At 36.2% G+C, this 24,613-nt stretch overlaps 1 protein-coding gene across 1 annotated transcript; it reads left to right on the top strand.

Annotated features, from left to right (window-relative positions):
- Positions 1–1,109: 1,109 nt before the first annotated feature.
- C3H3orf38 (chromosome 3 C3orf38 homolog) lies at positions 1,110–10,747 on the top strand. The gene is made up of 3 exons (XM_044666927.1): positions 1,110–1,353; positions 6,384–6,619; positions 9,172–10,747. Exons 1-3 carry the CDS (start codon positions 1,110–1,112, stop codon positions 9,853–9,855), a joined length of 1,164 nt encoding a protein of 387 aa, XP_044522862.1. The 3' UTR covers positions 9,856–10,747.
- The last annotated feature ends 13,866 nt before the right edge of the window (positions 10,748–24,613 follow it).

Raw genomic sequence — 24,613 nt, forward strand, 5'->3', positions numbered from 1 at the left:
ATGCAATAGTAACAGCTTCCTTAACATTTTTCTCTTAAAAATTTATACATATACATATACATATGTATGTATATGCTTTTCTCCAGAAACTTTTAAACCAAATATTTCAATGCATAAGATTAAGCATGAAAATTATCATGTGTGTGCTTTGCAAATGGCTAACATGGGATGGGATTAAGAAGGGAAACCAAGGATAAGTAAAAATTAAATATGTGTACTTCCCAGCCCTCTAAGTTCAAAGGCACTTTGAAATTTATGCACCAGCCTTAAATGGGCAGGAAAATGTTTTAACAAATGGGTCAATGAAAAAAAAAATGCTCACAGGCACGATACATTTTAAAGTTTCATATATTATTAACATTTTCTCCGTCTTTTTCTTGCATTCAGATAGTCAACAAAACGAAGATTCAACTTCTGATTTGCAAGTTTTGCCTGATTTCCAGAAAGTTTAACAATTAGATAGATTTCAGCTGGCTCCACCACACCAGGATCCCACCTTATGAACCCATAATCCTCACATACATATTCCATATTATGTAGATATGTAAAGATATATGTAATCTTTATATAGAATATGTATATATGTACATATATATATGTATATATATATATATTTAGATACATCTTTGGATACCTAAATGTAGATATATGTATGTCTATGTTTATATATCAAGGAAATGTCCACCATCCAATGGGCAGTTAGGACACAGAATCAGCCAAATTCTCTCGTCTCTTGACTCTGGGGTAAAAGAAGGAAGGAATTTAGGGAGATTGTACATGTCTGAAAAAAACAAGCACAATTGTAGAGTCCAACCCGCAGGCGCATCTCTGTATGTACATTTTCGAAGTAGTTTACATTTCCGTCCCGCGGAACTTATTTCCTCTGTCAATGACTCACTTACTGCACAAAGAATACCAAACAATTCGAGTGAACAGCTGGGCCATAGAGCCAGCCACAAATTTAACGGATTGAGGGGTGTGTGTGGAAGGAAGCGGGGGACCTTATCACACGGAACTTCAATTTAAGAACTCATGTCCCTGGGAGGACACCATTTAATGACGTCCCACACTTCCCCGCGCATGGCATATGTGGGGAAGGACTTCTGCGCATGGTGCGGAGGGAGGGTAGAAGAGATGATACGAGCACTTCCGGTTACAGTTGCCAAGGTGGGCACCGGAGCAGTTGGGCCAGAGACGTCCCTCCCCACCCCCTGCCTGGGGGCAACATGTCGGGGCTGAACGTGATGGAGCTTGAGGGTTGTCGAGACCTGCTAGGTCTAATAGAAACTCCAGAGATCCTTGCGCTGTGCGACACCATTACCAACCGCCTGGTTCAGCCCCAGAACCGCCAAGGTAAGACTGGTGGGGCCAACCCCAGGTCGGGGGAAGCCACTTGAGGGTACCCCTTCGCGCCCTGCTGTGGACTCGAGGCGGTGGGGGAGGGGCAGCGAACCCGAGTTCTGGGATTCTGCGCGCAGGCCCAGCCGCGGCGGGCCCTTGTCTAGCTCCTGGAACGCCAGTGCTGCGGCCCTCCTTTTGTGACGCTGCGGGGAAGAGGAACGTCATAGAGGCCGCCATAGGGCCGGGTCCCGCCCGGTGCCGCGCTTTAGTGCGCTTCAAACTAATCGTTCCCGCGCTATGGTGGGTGGGATCGCAGGAATTCAGAATGGAACGCCCTGTCCCCGGGTATTTTTAAACCAGATAGATTTCAGGGGTATCCTTGAACTTGAATTTGGAAGGATAGGGAGAATCCTTTATTTCCCCTAACCGTGATTTCCTTCTTAATCCTATGTATTTGTACCTTCAGCTTTTCAAAACATAGTTCTGAGGAGTTCATAGACTTAGCCCTTCTGCTTATTCCGAAATCTGTACCAACTATTGCACTTTTTAAAGAGGAAATTGAGAACTAGAGTAAGTTGCCCAATCACAGAAGTGGGCTGGGAGCCCAATAGCTGCATTTTGAACTCCTTAGGAGCGAGTTACAGAATTCGAACGTTGTCACTGAATACCTGGACGAGCCAGAGAAAGCCTGTTTCCTGTATGAAAAACTAAGGGATTTAAGACGACTTGCAAAGTGCAGCTATAAATCTGATTAAGAAACGGTCAGAATTTGAACGCGGTTCTAGGTGGCAAGGACAGCTAGGGAGTGCTGGCCCTGGAGTGAGGAAATGAGACTTAAAATCCGGCCTCATCCTCTTAATAGCTGTGTGGCTTTGGACAAGTCACTTAACTCTGCTTCAGTTCTTTTATCCGAAAAATGAGCTGGAGAAGGAAATGGCAAGTCACTGCAGTATTTTTGCCAAGAAAACCACAAATTGGGTCATAAATGAAGGGACTGAACAACTATGTGGCATAGTGTATAGTTTTGGACTTTTGGAGTCAGGTAAATGTGAGTTTGAATTCAATTTAATAAACATTATGTGCCAAACACTGCTAATTGCTGAGGATATCAAAACAGGCAAAAGACATAGTCCCTGCCTTTTAGGAACTTACTATGTAATGTAGGAGACAATGTGCAAGCAAATATATACAAAGCAAACTGTTTTCAGGACAAATAGGAAATAATTAAAAAGGGAAAGCACTGGAATTAAGAGCAGTTAGGGAAATATGAATCCTGTATCAAACATTTATCAACTGTGTGGCTTTGGACAAGTCACATGACTTCTCTATACCTCCTTTCCTTCATCTATAAAATGAGAATGAGATTACTTTCCCTGTAAACCTGGGTTTTAAAGACATCCTTTTTTGTAAATGCTTTCTCCAGACATTTTTTATTCATTTCTTTTTTGTTGTTGTTGTTTTATTTTTAAACCCTTAACTTCTCTGTATTGGCTCCTTGGTGGAAGAGTGGTAAGGGTGGGCAATGGGGGTCAAGTGACCTGCCCAGGGTCACACAGCTGAGGCCGGATTTGAACCTAGGACCTCCTGTCTCTAGGCCTGACTCTCAATCCACTGAGCTACCCAGCTGCCCCCTTTTATTCATTTCTTAAATGAGAGGAGTTGTACTAGATCAGGAGTCCTTAACCTGGGGCCCGTGAATTTCATTTTTAAAAAATACTTTGATAATTTTACATATATACTTGGTTTCTTTTGTAATCCTATGTATTTTGTTTTTTGTATGTAAAAATATTTGAGGATTCCACAGCTTTCACAGCTCTGCCAAAGGAGTCTGTGATCATATAAAAGTGGTTAACCCTATGACCCAGATAATCCCAAAGACTCTTCTAGATTTGTTATCTAGAGAGTGACCTTTTAAATACAGTGTACTTTACATTACTTCCTATTTCCACTATTGCTGGTTAATTCTTTTCTGCCTTGTCCCTGGAACTACACCCCCCCCCCCCCTCCCCCCCCACCCCCGTTTCTTTTATTAGTTCAAGCACCATCCGTTGATTTTTCCATTGACAACATTAGACAAATATATGCTGATTTTATGCAATCTTATTTTAGTAAGTAAATGCTAGAGTTTCCAGTGAACCATCTCAATCCTGTGTTGGAATGTGCACTTTGTTGGAAGTGTTCTTATAACTATTTAAGAACCAAATGTACATTTGGGCATGATTCTGTTTGTTTTATTGTGGTACAAGGATTGACCCTGGTTGTAACTTTTTTGTTCCTATAAAATGAAATTGTATAGCACTGATTGAATCATGTTATACAACTGGCATTTTCAGGCTTATTTTGGAGAATTTACCATTTCAAAATTGGTCATTATGGTGTAGTAGATATGCTGTGTAACCTTTGGCAAATCACCAACACATCTCTGGACCTCATTTTCTTCATTTGTGAACTGAGAGATTTAAAATAGTTATCTTCCAAGATCTCTTTCACCTCTAAATCAAATATCTTATTTTATAAATTTTATTATTAAATAATTTTTTTTAGGACTTTGCTTCCCTTTCTGTTTTTGTAAAATGACAATGTTATCACTCTCATCAAGTTAAAGAAAACCATCCAGTTCTGAAGGAACATAGCACCTGCATGCTTACCAGAAAAGGACTGGGCTAAGGATGTCCTTTTAAAACAGAAAGAAGTCATTGTCAGTGGCTTTGGGCATATCCATAAGAAAGGCCACACTTCCACTATACTCAAGATGCTGACAGTCCCCTATGCCAATCTTGATCAGAACACACACAAGCTGCCCAGTACTGGTTCACGGTTTCCTCCAACATGTTCTCTGCTGACTATGACAACAGACTTGACTGAACTGAACCTACTGCAGCAAGTGGTCAATTAGTTTCCCTTCCATACTTCATTTGGCCAAATGCTTCTGCTCTAGTTACTACAGAACATTCTGATTAAAAAGAATTCTACTCACATAATCTTCTGGTAGCCTTTGAGTATATTTAATGCTCTTTCTCTGTGTTTTGAATCCATGTTTAGGTTTCCAGGACTCAAAATGGAAGATTAAGTGCCATTCTTTGTCCTCCCAGAGAAATATCATTATTCTTATTCCACATTAGGTTTTCCTTTAGTTCCTAATTACCATTTGGTCTGTTGAAATGGGAAAATTCCTTTCCCGATAGTTCATCCTTGTTCAGATATATTTATTATCCTGACCCTACTATTTCATAAAAAGTGCCATTTAAAAAGAAAGTTAAAACATTTTGAGTTAGCACACAAAAAAAGATAATATCTAAGAGCTTGATTCAAAGATTCTACTTTTTTTTTAACTCTTACCTTCTGTCTTAGAAACAATACTGTGTATTGGTTCCTACCCAAAATTTAACCCTTCACAGTTCTAAGGCAGAAGAGTGGTAAGGGCTAGGCCATGGGGGTTAAGTGACTTGCCCAGGGTCACACAACTGGGAAGTGTCTGAGGCCAGATTTGAACCTAGGACCTCCCATCTCTAGGCCTGGCTCTCAATTCACTAAGCCACCCAGCTGCCCTGCAAAGATTCTACTATTTATAAATATTAGGTAATTTTTCTGTTTTGATACTTTAGTTTCCATTGTTACAGCATTTACAGTGAGGAAGTTTCTTTTACCAGTTTAGTTTTGAGGCTTATAAAGTATGGGGCTTAGAAAGGAAAGAGATTGAGAATTTCTGTGACTTGTTTAGAATCCCAGATGATTTCAACCCAAGGGTTCTAACTCTGAGAATGTTATGCTATATACCTCTTTACCTTTAAAAAAGGTCTATTAATTTTCAAAATTTACCATTAAAAATTAAGTTAAATTCTACATTCAGAGCAAATTATTTGTTTGAAACTTTAGTAATTGCATAAACCTTTTAAATGGGGATTTTTTTAGGATTTATTCAGTTTAACATTATAGTACATGCTATATACAAAGCTTTACACACATGATTTCATTTGATCATCACAATTGTATGAAACACTTAGTATTTTGTCCATTTTATGAATTAGGAAACTTGGGCTCCAAGTTAAATGATTGGCCCATGGTCCACGGTCAACCTGTTAACAGTTACTAATAAGGGTTAGAATTGTAATTTGAGCTCATGTCTTTCTAACTTCAAGTTTTGTATTTTTTCCACTATAATTTACTGACTCTTGTTAGGATCTTATAAACTTGAATATTAGACTTAGTTTTGGTCTCTAGCAATTTTACTTTGATACATCCATCATATCATCAAGTGGAGGCAATTCACAACTCCCACCTTGTCCTTCTGTACAATTCTTATATCTTTGCATTAATCTTCCATTGAGGATTCTCCCTATGTACATTAGGCATTCCTTTTGTGATTTTTCTGCCCAAGGGATACCAATGTAGGATTTGAATTGTTTGTTTTGGGGCTCATTTTCTATACATGCCAGGCCTACCACTTACTCCATGTTTTCAGTATATCTTCAGTAATGCCTTTTATGGAATTCATTGTTAGTATTTTACTGTTGCTGGGTTATCCCTCTAATTTTTTTTTCAGTGGTTAGCAATAATGGTCATTCTTCTAATGACCTAATGATCTAAAAATCATTATTCAGTGGTTTACATTAAACAAAGTAAAAATATTTTCTTTATTGACTATATCTAGATATTTATTTGCTTTAATGAAGTAAAATTTACCAGATTTAAAATAACAATTGTAAAATAATGTGATCCAAAATGGATTTGTTTTCAAAATAAAAATTTGAATAGTCTTTAAAAAATATTATCTTGAAATATTTTTCTTTTAAGAAAACCAACTGTAAATTTTCATCCTCTTTTTGGAAGCAATTTTTAAAAATTTAAATAAGGGGGGGTTGGGGGACCATGAATAACGTAACCATGGGAAAATATTCTAAATTTTAAAAAGGGGGAAAAATTTGTAGAGGAAGGAAAAACTTGAAAGTTAGGAATTTTATATATTTTCATTTGGAAAATTTTATAGCAAAAGTCAATATAATTTTAACTTAGTTTATTCATTTTTGCATATTCTTTCCTAGATGCCATTCGTGCAATATTAGCTTACAGTCAAAGTGCTGAAGAACTTTTGAAGAGAAAGAAAGTGCACAGAGAAATCATATTTAAATATCTAGCAACGAAAGGAGTAATTGTGCCCCCAGCTTCTGAAAAACACAATCTTATTCAGTATGCAAAAAATCACTGGAACAAGGAGTTTAACGTGGTGAACGAAACATGGGAGAGCGTTTCAAAGACAGACATTGTACCATCTGAACAAGTTAAGATGACTTATTTTCTTTAAATTTTCATCTAATTTGGAGATAATGGAGAAATCTTAAATTTGGGGGAAATCATTATTGTTAGCTTTTAAAGAACATTTCACTTTTTCTTCTTAAGAAATGTAGAACTCGACTCCAAGTTAGATTTTAAAGTGTTGTCTTAGATTGAAAAGTTGACTTGTCCACAGTCACACCTCATATATATCAAAAACAGGACTTGAATTCTGGTCTTCCTGACTACCAGACTGTAGTATCTATCTAATATGTCATGCTGCCTTTTAAATTTTTCTTGTCATTACATATTATATGAAATATTTTTTGTTTGCTATTTTAAAGGGGTGGGTTTTTTTGGTCCTATAAATCGAGTTAAAAAAAGATTTGACTTAATTATCCTATGGGGATGTACTATTAAAAAAAATTTTTTTTGACAGCCTGGGTATCTGAAGAATCATTACTTTATGTAGTAAAGTTTTAATTCCAAATATGTGTTAATTCAGACAAGGAGTTATAGTATTGCTATGGCAGTGTCATTCGCTTTCAAGATACTTTTATACTTATATGCAAATAATAGATTATATTAGTAATTTAATTAGGTAGGCACAAGACTTATTAAATAGGTTTTTACATTTTAAAAATCTAAAAGGATAGTTCGTTTTACTTAAGTTATTTTTTCTCTAGTTCAGATGAGGGACATTTTGCTTAATTTGTGTTCAATGTGGGTAATGATTAAAAATAAAAATAGAAATCCATGACACATTATCAGTCTATTATAGTTAGCCTTTGGAGGAGCTTAGACAGTTAATAACTCCATAATCATCTTTGACTGAATGATTAAGAATGTTAACCTTGTGGTAATTGTGAGTAATGGCTCTTTTTAAAAATTAAGTTATTCTCTACTACTGTGGTACTTTTTAAGCTATTAATGAGGAACTACTAGTGAAAAACTAATGTAATTATAACTTTTAGCACCATGGTGTTTCAATGAAAATGTTTTTATAGTATATACCTCCTAATCATAGAACTATTTAGGGTCCTTTTCTGCCTGAAAAATATTAGACTTTAGGTTTTACTTCTAGTAAGTTAGATCCCACGTAGAAATCTCATTTTCTAGTGCTTGATCCTTTTTTTCTGGATCTTTTGAATCGAAAATTTAAGGACAGGATAACATTGTTGTCATATAGGATTTTTAGTTTAGGATAATATGTCTAAGTAAATTGAAACATATCTTGAATATAAAATTTTAATTATCCGAAGACAATTTTGTTTAATTTCATTGAAGTAGTTTTAAGTTTTGGATCACTCACTACTCCATAGTTAGTATGAGCTATTCAATGTCTGTTATTGCTTTATTTTTGGACTTAAATTAGTATATAAAATTTGCATAGGAAATTTAAGGGGCAAAGTAAATAAAATTCTTAGAAAATTATTTTTTAAAAACAAATGTTCAGCATTATCAGCAACACTATCTTCCTTGAACAGTACTGATAGTTCAGAGCAGGGGTCGGCAACCTTTTTGGCCATGAGAGCCATAAACGCCACATTTTTTAAAATGTAATTTCGTGAGAGCCGTACAGTGCTCACAGTGCGCGCTCCTGTAACAGCACCTGAAAAAAAATTGACTTTATGGCTCCTGCAGAAAGAGCCATACGTTGCTGACCCCTGGTCAGTTAGTGCTTCAGAAGTTATTCTCTGTTACTTAGTTTTCAGGATAATTGGCTGGTTCTTTTCTCTTAATTATTTTTAAAGTGGCTAACAAAATTGAAAAGTCTCTAGAATCATGACTGTGTAGAGCTCAGCCCAGCCTTATCTTTTTATAGGTGAGGGAATTGAAATCTAGGAGGAAATAAGCATCAATGTTAGGATTTTAATCCAGATCCTCTGACTCCAGAGTCAGTGTTTTTTCACTGTACCATACTATCCAGAAAAAATTTGTGTGTGTTCTAACATTTTTGGTCCATAGACCTGTACTCCTTAATATGAATTTTTGATCTTATTGTGTAGACTATTCCCTACAACAGTGAAGATCATATGTGTGTATACCTGCCCATTCTGTGTAACTCTTATCCATGTCTTCGAATTCAATACGGGAAATCCACTCAAGTTTCCTGTATAATTTTTCTTATTTTCTCCTGACATCACTATTATTATATTGGAGTACACAGTCTGTCAGTTCACTAGTTATCTTGTGTTGTCACCTTTTATTTTTCAATGATTTATTTCTCTGATGACAACCTTTACTTTATTTTTTTTTAATTCTTTGTTATATATTTGTTAGGCTGTAGTGTTCCACAAGTCAAAGCCATAGTTTAAAACCAGTAGAGTATTGATATTAAAAATAAATGAGCCTTTTTTTCTCAGAGAAGTTTTGAGAATATTAAAGGAGGTTTGTAATTGTGAGATCATGAGATCTTCCCTCTTATTTAATTTTGGCCCAGTTCACTACCATTTATGGTCTGTCAGAGGCACATAGATAGTTTACTGTTTTCATTAAACTTTGGCTATTAAAATGGATTATCAAATAAAGCTAACTTAGATTTTTCTTTACTGACAGGAAAAAAGAGAAAAAGAATATGAACAATTTGATGAGTGTTTCAAGTTAGGAGAAGAATTTTGCCAGTGGTTCTTTGAGCTTCTCAACTCTCAGAATCCTTTATTTGGACCCCCCCAAGAACAGTGGGGACCACAGCACTTCTGGGATGATGTCAAGCTAAAATTTTGTTATAATACATCAGAACAAAATGTGATAGACTATTATGGTTCAGAACTGGTGAGCCTTCGTTTACTATCTCTGGTGAAAGAAGAGTTTCTTTTTCTTAATCCTAACCTAGATTGCAATGGCCTGAAGTGTGTAGCTACTCCACATGGATTGGTTGTAGTTGCTGTTGCTGGCACTGTCCACCGAGGCAGCGTATGTTTAGGTATCTTTGAACAAGTATTTGGACTCATCCGCAGTCCTTTTCTAGTAAATACTTGGAAAATAAAATTTGTCAATCTGAGGATTGTTGGACAGAATTCCCTTGAAGCTGGAGTGACATTGCAAAAACCTTCAATTACACTGGAATCCAGTGCATTAGAACCATATAATGGAAATGGAACAACATGTAGTAGAAATGAAGCATTGCTTACTGAAACTTCTGCTTTGTGTGGTGGAAATGAAAACCAGGCACCATATCATAAAAATGACGCATCATTTCACGCGTGTCAACTGGAATTAACTAATCCTCCAAAACAATGATTACATCAGCATGTCAAATTAAAAACTTTTTATCCAGAATCTTTTCAGCTTATGTGGTACCAGTATTGCTCAAATGATTTCAGGTTTGCAGGGTTTGTCTCAGTTGAGATACTTTTGTTGACTACAAACTAAAAATGTATGGTCAATACTTATCTCTTTCCACTTCGGTTTGGGCAAATGTTGTGAGATTTTGATGAAGTTCATCAAATAAAATCTCACTTTGGATTTTACAGTTAATAATGTGCCTTAGAAATCAAGTGAGTTTCATTTTATTTTTCCGAAATTCTAATTCTTTCAAAATGTCTTTATAACAGAGAAAAATGTATAATGATGTGAACATTTCCCTGCTAAGTTCTTATTTTAAGTTGTATGTATGTGTAGTTGGATGTTTCAGAAGCATGTTTCAATGAGCAGCTGTAATAGAAGGCAAAGTTGTCATTTTCCCTCTTGAGTTTCTGAATGGTAGCCTTAATACAAAATCAAAAAATTGAGCTACTGGATGACAAACTCTTGTATTTATTTAAATGTTTAAGGGAAAATTTCAGGGATCTATGCTATGACTATTCATTGTGCAAACATCACATAATAAAAACATCAAAACTTATTTTCTCATACTATTTTGGCAGAATTGTATATTGGCACATATTGATTTCAAAATGAGCACTGATCCTTATTCATGCCTACTTGATAAAAGAGGCGGCTTTTCACTGTAACACCTTTATAATTTTCTATTCTAAAATCATCTTAATTAGCCTAAATTTTTTTAATAGTAAATTTTACTCACAAGGTTGTTTTTTTTTGTTTTTGTGGGGTTTTTCTGCTTAATTTGTGATATACACTTTTGAGTTAATATACTTCAATTGCCATAAATAAATAAATGAAAACAAATGAATTGGCTTACAATCCTCTTCATTTAGCAGTTTGCTGATTACCCAGGATTTAGTCTTAAACCAATGAAAGAAATCTTAAGAGTTCATGTAAGTAATTCTAGAAATTGAGAGAGAAATTCTATTGTAAGTTATTGTAAATGGTATCAACATATTAAAATTAGAAGCATTATGTATGTGGCAAGAAATATAGGCTGACTAGTAGTAATAAATCTGAAATTAAAAGTAATGTTTTTAAGTATTAAACTGTAAAAAAGCATTGACTTCATTGAAAAGTTAAAATGCAGAATTAAACAAATTTCTATTTGTACTTTTTAGATATACTGAATAGACTTGATTTATAGATATAGCTTCTTATTTAATAAGTTTAAGAGTTGATAACCCAAATAAAGGAAAATGTTTAATATTAAATACTCATAATTTAATGTGATTTGAGATGAGAGTAAAATAAATGATTGATACTATTACCCCTTATATTTTCATCAGGTAAACTTTCACATTCTTCTTTTCACCCCATCTCACATCTTTAAATTTTTAAAGAACTAAAAAGAAATTTCTTAGAGATATTGAATTAAAAGCAAAGCTATTAAAAGTATAGAACTAAAGATTTAAGAAAGAAGTATATTTTAATAGGATGCTATTGTTAGATATTCCAAACTCTAGTGGCAAGAACAATATCTTGTTCATCTCTATCCCCTACATAAGATGCCTTGTATATAATCGGTGTTCAATAAATGTCTGTTGAAGAAAGGAAAGGTAACATTCAATTGAAAATTGAGTTGCAGTTTTGTTTAAGCCATTGTTAAAATGACCTTGGGGCTATTTATTACAGAGAGGAGAAGCAGCATGGGATAATGGGTAAATTTCTGTCCTTAAAGTCAGGATGACCAAGTTCTGCTTCTGACATATACTTTTTATGATCCTGGAAAAGTTACTTGTTTTCTCCATGCCTCAGGCAACTTTCTTAAGGCTATATATAAATTTCAGAACAATTGCTCATCTACAAGAGTTTCTTTGTCTGCTGGTACTAGGGTGCTCCATCTACTGATAACATCACAGGTTCACATTTCCTCCCCTCTGAGAGAACTAAAAATGTTTATTAAGAGAAATAGTACACACATCATAATTTAAGGTGGATTATGCCATAAAAGAAGTAAAAACAACATTAACATGAGCATATAGGCAAACTAGATTAGATATAAGAGAGAGCACCTAGTGGTCTTTGAAGATTTCAAGTCGGAAGACCTGGATTAATAGCTATTTCTTAAGGTACTGAAAGATCTGGCTATTGTAATATTTGAACTGTTATCAGTGATGTTTAAAAGGTTGTGGAAAATCGAGAAGGTGTGCCACCGGACTGAAAAAAGTCTAATGTCCTAAAGGAAGGAAAATAGCGCAAACTATAGATCCATGAATGAGATGGGGAAAAAATTGAGATTATATTGCTAGGATAGCCTGGCAACCTCTAGAGAAGTAAGTAGTACCCATTAAGATCTAGCATGACTACATAAAGAAGAAGGCATGCCAGATTAATGCCATTTCTTTTACTGACAGCTATTAGACTAACAGATAAAGTAATGCTCTAGAATTCAAGTGATGGGCAAACTTTTTAAAGAGGGGGCCAAGGGAAAGGAAATGCTCATCTGTCAGTCTGTTTCTAAGACAGCTCTTTCGAAGTTTCATTGTATTGTATCCTCATTGTATTCATCTGATTAGGAATAATGTCACACAGCTAGATAGAACATTTCAGGGGGCCACATCTGGCCCACAGGCTGTAGTTTGCCCATCACTGCTCTAGATTTTAAAAAGTTTACCTAACCATCAAAGCCACTGACAAAATTTTTATACTTTTTTATGGACAAAAATGGATCAATGTGAGGTGGAAGACAGAAAGGTGGTTAAATGACTATACCAGTTAATAAGTCAATACTAGCTTCAAAACACATCTTTAGTAGAGTGCCTATGGATTTATACTTGGGCATGTACTATTATAATATTGTTGGTTAATTATTTGGTTGAAGACATAGGTAGCTTTTCAGATTTGTAAATTATACAAAATTTGTAAGGAAAGCTATCATTAGACAATAGGAGTTAGGGTGAGAAAAAAGCTCAATTGCCTAACTAAATGGCTAAATATAATAGGAGGAAACATCTAAAGAATAAAGGCCTTTGTCTCAGAAAATCTACAAAGTTTGAAGATGAGGTTTTAGTGAGTTGAAAGTTCAGTAAACAGGGAAACATGGCAGCTGGTCATGACTGAAATGGCTGAACACCAACATGGCAGTCATAAATGCAACTTTAGGGAAAGTAACCAGGACACAAGAGGTGAGAGTCCACCAGCACTCTGATTGTTCACTACATCTGAAGTATTTTAGTGAGTTTTGGACAAATGTTAAAGGATATTGAAAACCAGAGAGCTACCTAAGAAAAGTAACATGCCATACAAGGACAGCTTGAACTGGAGAAGCTTAGCTTTATGTAGGCTTGGTTGGGGAATAGGGAGGGAAGGACATGATAGCTCTCTTTAAAAAATTTGATTATCATAGGAGAGAGGAAGAAGTTTTTATGTACTTTGTACCAGAGAATGAGACTAGAAGTAATGGGTGGAAAATACCCAGGCTCCCTGTAAAAGGAAAAAAACCCAACTTTTTAAAAGTTGATTTGGTTCTCAGGTTGTGGAGATAAGGGTAGGATCTTCAAGTGAAAGTTGAAAATGCTGACTTACTGAACATGTAAGGGAAATTCTCAGGTATAGGTACAGATAAAATGGCCTCTTAACATCTTTGGTTCTGTAAATCCAACTGAGGAAACCAAAGAAAGCTTACCAAATGATGTAGCATTTGAATAGATTCCTATATAGCTGGTGTGGGTAGGCCTTAAATGAACAAGTAAGATGTAAATATTTCTAGGCAGGGGAAACAGTAAACAAAGGCAGGGAAGCAAGCATTTGAAATGTGGTTCTTTTACCCCTTTCTGCCCACTTACATATGTGTCTAAGAAATTGCAATGTATTTTAGATTCTTATCTGCTTCAGGCTTAGAAAGGTTAAGTGACTTTCCATGTTTATACACCTATTTTAAGCACCGGGCAGGATGGGAAACTTAAGTCTTCTTGATTTCAAGTCCAGTTCTGTCTGTCAGCTCTGAAGATGTGTTAAAATCACAAAGGGAAGATTGCCCCTGGCTTTTCCAGGCTCCTTATTTAAGACCCCTTCATACATATAATTGTTTCTCACACATAAGATTCTCTTTCTCATCTCTGTGCCTTTGCACAGGGTGGCCACTTATCTTCCCTCTTCAACTAAATCTCAGAAACCCAGGCAATACACTCTTACTGAGGCCTTTCCTCTCTCCCCTTCCTACTACCTTATACTTTGTATTCATTTTTAATGTAAAAATATATATAGTTCTTCCTATGAAGGTAAGCTACTTGTGGGCATTAGCTTTCATTTTACTCTGTCTTCCAAATGAGGGAATGCTAGAGATAATTTAATTAGAGAAATGAAACTTTTCTCAGAACGTCCAGAACATTATAGCAAGTTCTGAAAAACCACTTAAGAAGAGACCCCTGTGAAATTTCATGATACACTATATAAGAATGCTAAAAGATTTTCAAGACTAGACCCCATTAACCCAAGAGATGCTAGCATAAGTGCTGCTTTTGTGAGTCAGTCCCTCCGAAATATAAAGGAGTACTTTCTAAAATACTGCCCTGGATGACATGAAAAGACTATTGGGGAATTGAAAACAGTTGCTTTATATGTGTATGAAGGGAAAATAAGAAGGAACACCAAAGTCTGGCCAAAAAGGCCAAAACAATTCAAGTCACTAGCCAACAAATGCCCTGAGATCAAAGAAATCAGGATGAAAAGGTGCTGTTACTATTGAAGAAAGAAGGGACATATGGCCAAGAAATGTAATAAGAAAAAGAGGGATCTCGTAGAAAGAAATTTTGGGAAGAAGCAGGACAGGTCTGGTCTGCTGAAAAAAGGAAGTTGCTTTAGTATGATGGTGTGGAGGAGAGGCAGAGAATTTGGGATCTGAAAATTCTTCTGAGATCCTTGCCCCTACCCTACCCACTCATGCCTCTCCCTTACTAAAGGTGATCCTGTATTGAGAGTGTAAACTGTTATTATTGATACTTTAGCCTCACTGTCTATTTTGAGATTTGTTCCAAAGTATAAAGGAAATATTGTTTTTAAAAAATGCCAGTGCTAAAAGTTGAGGGACATAGTTAACTGACTCCTCTACTATCTCCACTTGAGGTTACTATTGGTTCTATCACAATCTTGCATTCCTTCTTATGGCTACCCCTATCTTCTATTAATCTTTTGGGTAGAGATATATTGTGTAAATTGAGAATTGTTATCCATTGCATGCCAGATAACATACTTATTGTCATTTGCCTGATGAAAACTTACAAACTCCATTGTTCAATGATGTATTAAGTGAAAATTGTAGTGAGGATTTGTCTGTTGCACTATCAGCCCAGGATGAAAGCCTCTGAATCCCTGAAGAGGTTTGGGCGAACTCTAACAAATGTGGAGCTACTCTAATCAATAGTCCCAATCCCTATTGTCACCAAAGGAGGAAAACTACCATCTGTGCCTCAATATCCAACTTGTCCTGATGGTAAGCCCATTTTTCATTATCCTACCACTGTTGTGACTGCTATTTCTTGTGATGCCACTTCTTTTTCAGAATTTAATTTATATGCTGCCTTCCATTCTATTCTTATCAGCCCTGAACCCCAATATCTGTTTGCATTTATCTGGTTAAACCACCAGTATACGTGGATCAGACTCTCACAAGTTTCACAAAATCTCCAACAGTATTGTCTTATATTCTGTAGAAGGACTTACCCACTATCACTTTTAAAGTTTCCACATTGATCCAGTACAAAGATGCTCTTGGCCTCCCCTAACCATGGCTCCATTTGATTCAAGAACTCCTTCAGGGGGGGGACACAAGATATTCAAGGCACCAGAAAAAAGGACTTTTTCACAAAAAACAATGCAAAGCCTTATAGGACCTGTCAGTACTCAAGACCAAGAAACAAGTACGTGTCATACTGGGAACAACTGGCTATCATTCATGATTCTATCCTTTGAGGAGACTGTGAAGCCACTTACTGTGCTCACTAAGGCTTCTGTTGGGAAAGTACTCAGGACTGCTCCCTGCCCTAGGGTTGCATTTTTCCAATGCCCAGTGGCTTAAGCTGTTATGCCACTAAATACAGGCTTTCTTAGATCAGAGACTTGCTAGGTATTTGGGGAATGAAAATATCACCAACCATCACCTTTGAAGACAAGGAAGTAGAAATTTGGACACAACAGTAAAATGCAAAACCAGATATCAAGGGTCTGGGTAAGTGAAGAAGATGAGCCCTTCCTTCTTTTCTTTCTTCTTTCTCTCCTTCCCTCTTTCCTTTCTTCCTTCCCTCCCTCCTTCTCTCTCTCTTTCTCCCTCCCTCTCTCCCTCCCCCTAACCTTTTGTCTTAGAACCAGTACTATGTATTGGTTCCAAGGCAGAAGAGTGGTAAGGGCTAGGCAGTGAGGGTTAAATGACTTGCCCAGGGTCACACAGCTACCAAGTAGCTGAGTGAAGTCATATTTGAACCCAGGACCTCCTGTCTAAGCAATGGGGTTAAGTGACTTGCCCAGGGTCACACAGCTATGAAGTATCTGAGTGAGGCCAGATTTGAACCCAGGATTTCCTGTCTTTGGTCCTGACCCAATCCACTGAGCAACCTAGCTGCCCCCAAGCCCTTTCTCACAGATGTTATCACCAAATCGGCCTGGCAGTTCCTGCCAGAGATCATTACAGTACATAGTACTGTACACAGAGATCATTACAGTACACCGTACAGGCTATCACAAGACACAATAAGCCAGGCATGGGTGGCTCCTAGGATCACTTAAGTAGCTTCTAGTATAAAATCAGGATATCTTGAGTGTATGACTTTTAATCAACGTGTTGCATATGGTGGTCATCCTCTAGCATATTTTTTATTCAAGTCTATACACATTAATTTTACAAATTGATTTTATAAATTTGTCATAAATTGGATATTTGAAATATTGTTTAGTTATCATTGACAAATTAACAAGCAGAGGGAAGCTCTTCTTACTTTCAAAGGTAAGTAGGAAGATTTGAGGAAATTAAAAACTTAAAAACTAAATTGGGTGTACAGATAGAGCCTGGAATAGGATTGGAAATAAAGACTAAAGGGACTAAGCAAGTAAGAAGGCGGCAAAAAGAAGCATTGCTAGAGTGCCAATAGGAAATTTGAATGTAAAGAAAAATTTGCAAGTACATTTGATTTGGTTACTGCACTTGGGACTATTCATATTTTGGTTTAAGTTTATGACACAACAACATATCCCTAAGAGGAGGGATAATATAGTTCCTGAAATTCAACTTAAAAATTTTGCCTGGATACTCAATTTTAAATGTAAAATTTTAAAAATCCTGGCAATAACATAACAGTTCACAATATAGTACCCACAGATTCAGTTGAACTCCTTATTTAAAAAGAGAACTTAATTGAGAACTACAAATAATTGATAGGGGACAAGGAACCTATTAACTCCACTCTAGGTTCCTTAAACCAAAACTTAGATTAATTTTAAGTCTGGGGTTCCTCCTCTGAGTGTTTTGTATCTGTTGCCAAGTTTTACTTTATGTGTGACCTGGGACGAGGCTCTTAATACTACTATTAACTTGGGCTCCAATATTTACTATAACCTAACCTTTGAGATTCCTCTGGAAAGCAATTTGACTTCTTTTATCTATGCTGTTACCAAAACCTCATTCCAAAAAAAAGAATTCTGCTATTGCTTTTTGCTACTGTAATATACAATATGGCAAAGCCTATTCAAGCATTTGGCACTTGTGGAATATCTTATTTGATCCCAATTATAACCATTAAAAAAAAAATCATACAAAGGGTTTGGATGGTGTCGAGTTTGGGCACTTATTCATAACCTAGGGATCACAGCTGAATTTATCTTCTGAGCTTGAAGTATTGGCTCAGAATACAGCAGCTACTATTAAATACATCTAGTGCTCTAGACACTGTTGCACTTATGGTTTAGGAGCCATCCTCATGGTTTTCATGGATGGTCTCCTGGTTTAATAGTGGTGGCTTATTACAATTCATTCTTAAATGGGTCCTAATCATCTTTGGAATTCTTATCCTTATTAATCATAAACTGTTGTACTACTCAATTTTCTAAATGTAGCCCTAACCATTTGTTATAGCTTTTCTTTTTCTTTAGATGTATCTTCCAAGATACAAGTATAGTCTTGGTGGACTTTTTATCTATTCTGTCTGTAAGACAGCTTCTTCAGAAGCTAAGGGCACTTTGGGGTGAATCCTCATTTCGGCCGGCAACTAGCACCACTACAAACAAGTCTTTTCTCACCCAGTGGCCGTCTCTGGGCTTGCTTGCCTCTATGCTACATGGACTCTATCCTTTCTAGACACCAGTGGAGCTGCACACATTGAACATTCTCCAACATCAAGTACTAGAGTGAACAATTGTTGTTCTTGGACTGCACAATTAGTAACTTATTTTCTTAGAACATTGGGTGATCCCTGTTGTACTCTTTGTCATTTTATGTACATGTAGTTTTGATGATGTGGCTTTGCTAAACCTAATCAATATCTTGTACTCACATAAGTTGTACCCATGCATGATAAGATTGTTTCACTACACCTTCCTGCAGATTCCAAGATTGTAAATGATTCAAAAGAGAAAATGCCCGCATTTTTCTTTGGATTAGAAGGATAATGTGAATGTGAAATCTGCTACCCTCCTCATGATTACATCAGTATCAGCAGTTTTTCCTCATTTAGTTATTTTGTAATCATAGATCTTAAACTTTTCTAAAAATAATCACAATATAATTCTATCTGAAATATTTCCTGTATCTTGAGCATGTAGGCATTTTTTGTAAGCATAATTCTGAAAGAATCATTTTGAAAAATCACATAGCAGGCATAGTTTTCTGTCACTTCTACTTCCCTTGCGCTTATGTAAAGTTGTGGTTCAAACACACCCACATTATCTGATTTTACTGGATTCCTGAGAAATTACAGAAATATCTGTATTCTTGGGGAACTATAATCATATCTGAAAAGTTATTGTAATCTTTAGTATAAGTTTTGGTGTATATAAGGAGGCCACTCACAAGGCTCAAGGTCTCTTGGTCTTTACCAGAGTCCAGCTTTATTGTGAGACTGGCCCTCTCTCAATAAACCTATTTCTTTTTGGCTTGGAGACTATTTTATTTTGTGCTGTCTCGGCTAATAAAGTTTCACCACATTATCCACATTATTCTCTAGAATGTAAGAAAAAATTTTTAATGAGGATGGTTGAAATAAAAATAAATTAGAAACCACTTTATATTCAATTTAAATGGACCATATTAATGGCCAATGTCAAAGGGGAAGAGTATATATGGCTTGTCAAAAAGGTAATAATATCTAGAACTTAGTTACCTAGCTGCTGCAAGAAACTAATTGGATTCACTAGAAACATAATTAAAGTGTGGGCAAAAACAATGACAACAAAAGAAACTTTTTTAAAAAAGCATAAAGAGAATAATAAAGTATGAACTCTTATAGAGAATTTATCCTCAACTATATGTTTTGGGATGTTAACATCACTTCTCCACTACTAAACCAACCAAACAACCTTTTGACAACCCACTCAGAGAATCCCAAAGTCAGAATAGGGATCACTGAACTTGAAGGCCAAATCTCACAAAGGACAGGCTTTTCAGGAACTCTCATGTGATGTTTTTATTTATTAAACATTTTTAAAGGGTTAAATCCAATAATGATACTCTAAGGCTAAGGCTACTAATATGCTATATGATAACTAATATTGGAGTATACAAAATTAGGGTTCAAAGTACCATTTGTTTTGATAAGACAAACTGTTGAAAGTTGAAAAATGGAGAAAATTAAATCACTCCCACCTTAGTGTTATCAGGAGGTCTTAAAGAAGAGATTTGAAAAAGTATTAATAACTTATAATTAAATATTTTAATACTAGTCTGATGGAAAAACGTGGGAGGTGGGATGGAAACAGTTACATTATATTTTACATAATCCTATCTTGCCTTAGCTTTTCCTACCAGAGGTTGCTTTGCAAATACTATATCCCTTCTAAACACACATAGCTTTAATGTCACCAACATTGCTGCAGTGCTGGTAAGTCTGCTACTTTCTAGTTATTGAATAATCTAAATTTGGTATGGTACCCTGTAGTAATGTTGGAACCAGTTTGAAAATTTGATCTTTTAGTCTGGAGAAGGTCAAATTCTCAGTCTCTGAATTAAGTATCTTGAATTATTAATGTATTCAGGCTTGAAGATCACTCTTATGAGAAGCAGTGTTGTATAAAAGCACTGCGTAAATGTCAGCTATTCTTAAGAGAAAGCATTGAATTAGAGGAGTAGTGTTCTAATTCCAGCATTACTGCTATCAGTTTAACTTTGGAAATGTCAGTTAATCTCTTTGGGTCTCAGTTTCTTATATGAAAGGGATTTCACTAGATAATTGATGAGTTTTTTCAGGTCCCAAACTATATAGCTTTATAGTAATGTATTAGGAGTGAGAGAATTGTTTCAATATACATAGTTGGTTTTGTTTTGTTAGTTTAAAATGTTAAATAATGGGTATGATTCAAGCTAATACCATTATAATTCACTGACATCCAGGAGGAGAGGAGGTAGTAGGGCAATTTATCTTTAGAAGAAAAAAAAACTTTTCAAAACTTTGTACAACTTTGTTTGAAATCCTATTAGCTGATACATTGCCCCTCCCCACCCCCAAGTGACCATTTTCTCTTGTTTTTTAATAAAATTGAAAGTTGACTAAGAAAGGCATGTAAAACAGATATACAATACACATGAGAAACCTGAAACCAGACTCTCTAGAATTTGTTCTAGTCATAGTCATGAAATATTCAACATGTTGCCATTCTGAACTATAAGACCATGGAGTTCTTCTATCCTAGCACAACAAAGTGTCCTTGTGTGCCCCTTTTATAGGCATTCAACCAACACTGTATAGTTCATCTGAAAAAATGAGATTCCTAAAAATGCTAACGTTTTGTTAAATTTAAGGATTCCTAATTATATAGCATTATAGAATTAAAGATAACGTCAATCCCCATTTTATTGCCTGCCTAATCTGGACATCTGATCAGAAAGTAGAATCATATACTAATTGGGAAAAGTTATTCTCTGAAACCTTAAATTGTTCCTTACTCCACTGATCTCTTTTTTTTATGAACTATTGGAACATATGCTATAGGTGCCAATTATTCTTTCTTCTGGTGGGTCATAAGTTCCATGGGTTCAGAGATTATATCTTGAAATTCCTTTATTTCTTTTTATAGTGTGAGTACAGAAAGGATTCATGTATTGCTCAACACTTGGTACACTGCCTGACACATCCAGTACGCATTTAATAATAAATGTTTATTGACTGACCTCAATACATCATCTGGGGATACAGGTTGGTAGAGGTAAAGGATATCTTACAAATCCCTGTTTACCATTTGAGCCTGTTGCTTTGATAAGGAATATACCATTCTTCTGTAGAATCTATCTTTCACCAACGTAGAAGGAACCTAAGCAGAAATGTCCAATTCTGGGTAGTCAGAAGTGTCTGTTCCTGGACACTATTTCCTATGAACTACCCTCTTCATCCTTTTGATCTCTTTGTTATTGTGTTATCTATTCCTGTTAATTAACAGGAAATAGTGACCTTTTTTCTTCTTCATAATCATGCCATCCTCTAGGGTAAAGCTTAGGAAAGGAGGAAATCTGAAAAATGGGAAATACAACCAGAGGTATTACAAGGCTCAGATGAATTAAATGAGTGTAATGCACTTTGCAAAACTTAAAAGTATCACATAAATATCATACATATCATATAAATAGTAATTATTAGCCTATAGTCACCAGGACTCTAATCTGGTTCATTCCCTGAATCTCTTATTGTCCTGAGTCCAAGCAATGTTTGTAGAGCAAGACAGGTGATCTGGTTAGATGTTTAATAAGGGAGAAGCCTGTATATACATACTTTTAAGTTTAACTTGCATTATTAACACTATTAAGTCTAGGCAATCAAGAAAATAATAAATCAAGCCTGAATTTGTAACAATTGCCTTTTTCTGGGTTGAATATTTCACTGAATATTTATAATTTCATAAGCTAGTTAGAGATGATTTTAATATACCCCTACATGTTCTTGACCTCTAGAAAGAAGCATGTGGTAAGATGCAAAGTCATGACTTCTCCCCTGAGAGATCACAAAAATGTTTTTTAAGTTATTTTATCCTATTAGATGTATTGTTCATTTTTCATTTTCAAAGAGGACCCATGACATCACAGGATGATGTCTTGACTACTAGTGAATTGGGTATAAGTGAAGCAGAGTCACATAAAATTATCAATCTTCCAGAGTCATCAAAGTCCCATGGCAAGACAAAAATGAGCTGGGACTATTGGCAGTGGCCTAGGATGTGGTGGATGACTGGCATCTTTAATATCTGATCAAGCTCTGAGTGCTCCACAGAGCCTGCTTCAACTGCCTTTGTGGCTACTGGAACAAACAGTCCTTTTCTGCTTTTTCTGCCAGAGGGGAGTCTTGCATGCTTGGGGTAGACATTCCCTAACTTGCCAGTGCTTAGCAAGGCCTATTGGCTACCCTCAGTCTGGCTTAGCACATCTACCCAGATAGTTTTACTGGACTGTGGCTATTGTACATGCTATGGCTTCTCGGAGCCAGAGATGAATTTTGGTGGACTTCAAAGGTAGATAAGTATTAGGGAAGGTAGAAGAGGAGAGGAATTAGGGGAAAAAATAATGAGTTCTGTTTTGGACATTTAAGTATGAGACTTCTACTGGACATCTAGTTCAAGTATCTGAAAGGCAGTTGGAAATGTGAGACTGGAGATCAGCAGCAAGATTAGGGCAGGTAAAGATAGATGTGAGAATCATCAATGTAGATGTGGTAACTAATTCAATGGAGCTGATTAGATTACTGAAGGAAGTAGTATAGAGAGAAGAGCGAAGGTTTTAAGGCAGAAAACAGGGATCCAGGAAAGGAGACAGAAGGAATAATCAGGTAAATAGGAAGAAAACCAGGAGTGGCGTCCTGCAACCCTAGAGAGAAGAGAGTTTCAGGAAAGAGAGATGGTCAAACAGTTTCCAAATTTTCAGATAAGTCAAAGACAATGAGACCTGAGAAAAGGCATTTGGATTTGGCAGCTAAGAGAACTTCAGTAACTTTGGGGAAAACATTTTCAGGGGATTGATGAATAAAGCCAGGTTAGAAAGGGGTTGAGAGGAGATAAAGTGGAGGCACCTTTTATAGATTGAGGAGTTTAGCTACAAAGGGCAGAAGACAATAAAGACAATAGGACAATAGGACAAATAGGACAATAAAGAGATGATAAAATAAGGAGAAAAGATTCAAGAGAAAAGAGAATAGCATTAAAGGAGTTACCAAGGATAGAGTTGGAAGGAGAGTGTAGTTAGTAAATAGGGTAAAAATGAGGAGTTATGGGACTAAGAAGGCACTTTAAGGGAAAAGAACAATATTTGGACTTGCAAGGCAGAGGGAGAAGTGGAATGACTACACTTATGGTCAGATAAGGGAATTTCTGAGTTTAGGAACATTGAAATGGTACATTGTAGGTGTTAGAAAGATCAAGGATGTTACCTTGATGTGTAGGTGGAGTGGAAGAGTACACAAATCCTGGGAAATTAGCAAATTGAGGAATGGTGAAGTAAGGGCATGTGAAGGAATATCAGTGCCTATGCTGAAGTCTCCTAGTGTGAGGGCAGGACTTGGGAAGGAGAGACTGTGATTCAGGCACTGAACTCATTGAGGAAAGAAGGGGAGGTTGGTAGGCCACAGCTATCAACATTTCAATTAGCATGTAAATGGGGATTGAAAGAACCTCAAAAGAGAAGTTACGGAGTAACTTCTAGATAAGGGCAGCCAGAGAGCCAGGTTTAAAGACCAGAGGTCCTGGGTTCAAATTTGACCTCAGATACTTCTTAGTATGTGACCCTGGGCAAGTCACCTATAGTCTAGCCCTCACTGTTCTGCTTTGGAACCAATACTAGTATTGATTCTAAGACAAAAAGTAAGGGTTTAAAAAAAATAGAGGCCACTGATAGTATAGTGGATAGAGCTCTAGACTTGGAACCAGTATGAATAGAGTTCCAATCTGGGCTCAGATATTTGCCAGCTTGGTAAGTTACTTATTATCTGTTTGTCTTAATTTCCTCAACTGTAAAACAGGGATAATAACAGCACAGAGTTGTTGTGAAGAGCAAATGGATTTCAATTAAAAAACAAAAATAGCTTGGCCCATAGTTATAGAAATGCTTTCTTCCCCTCAGCAACTGATGAGTGGTAGAAATTTTGGAAGTGGCAATGTGGCAAGGAGTATTCCAACTCAACCAAGAAATGGAGTAACCTGAAAGAAACAGTAGTCAACACTAAAAAAATGACTAGCAAGGCTATGCCATTAAGAAGGAGTCAGGACTCAGTAAAAGGTAGAAGACAGAAAGGAAAAGACTAGAAATGAAAGCAAGTGGGACTCAAGAAAGTACCATGAAAAGGATGAGTAGAGGGTAGATTGTTGGAAGGGTTGGGTTCAAGAGGATGGGAATGAGAACAAGAGGCGGAGCATCCCTTTCAGAGTCAGGGTCATTCGGATAGGGAGAGAATGAATAGGAGGTAATTGGGAATTTGTTAATCACTGAGGAATGATTTCTGCTAGGTTATCAATATTCCTAAGGGTTTGGCCTCAAAGAGTAATTTTTCAGGGCAGT

The sequence above is a fragment of the Gracilinanus agilis genome, chromosome 3 (assembly GCF_016433145.1).
Source record: "Gracilinanus agilis isolate LMUSP501 chromosome 3, AgileGrace, whole genome shotgun sequence".
Taxonomy (NCBI): Eukaryota; Metazoa; Chordata; class Mammalia; order Didelphimorphia; family Didelphidae; genus Gracilinanus; species Gracilinanus agilis.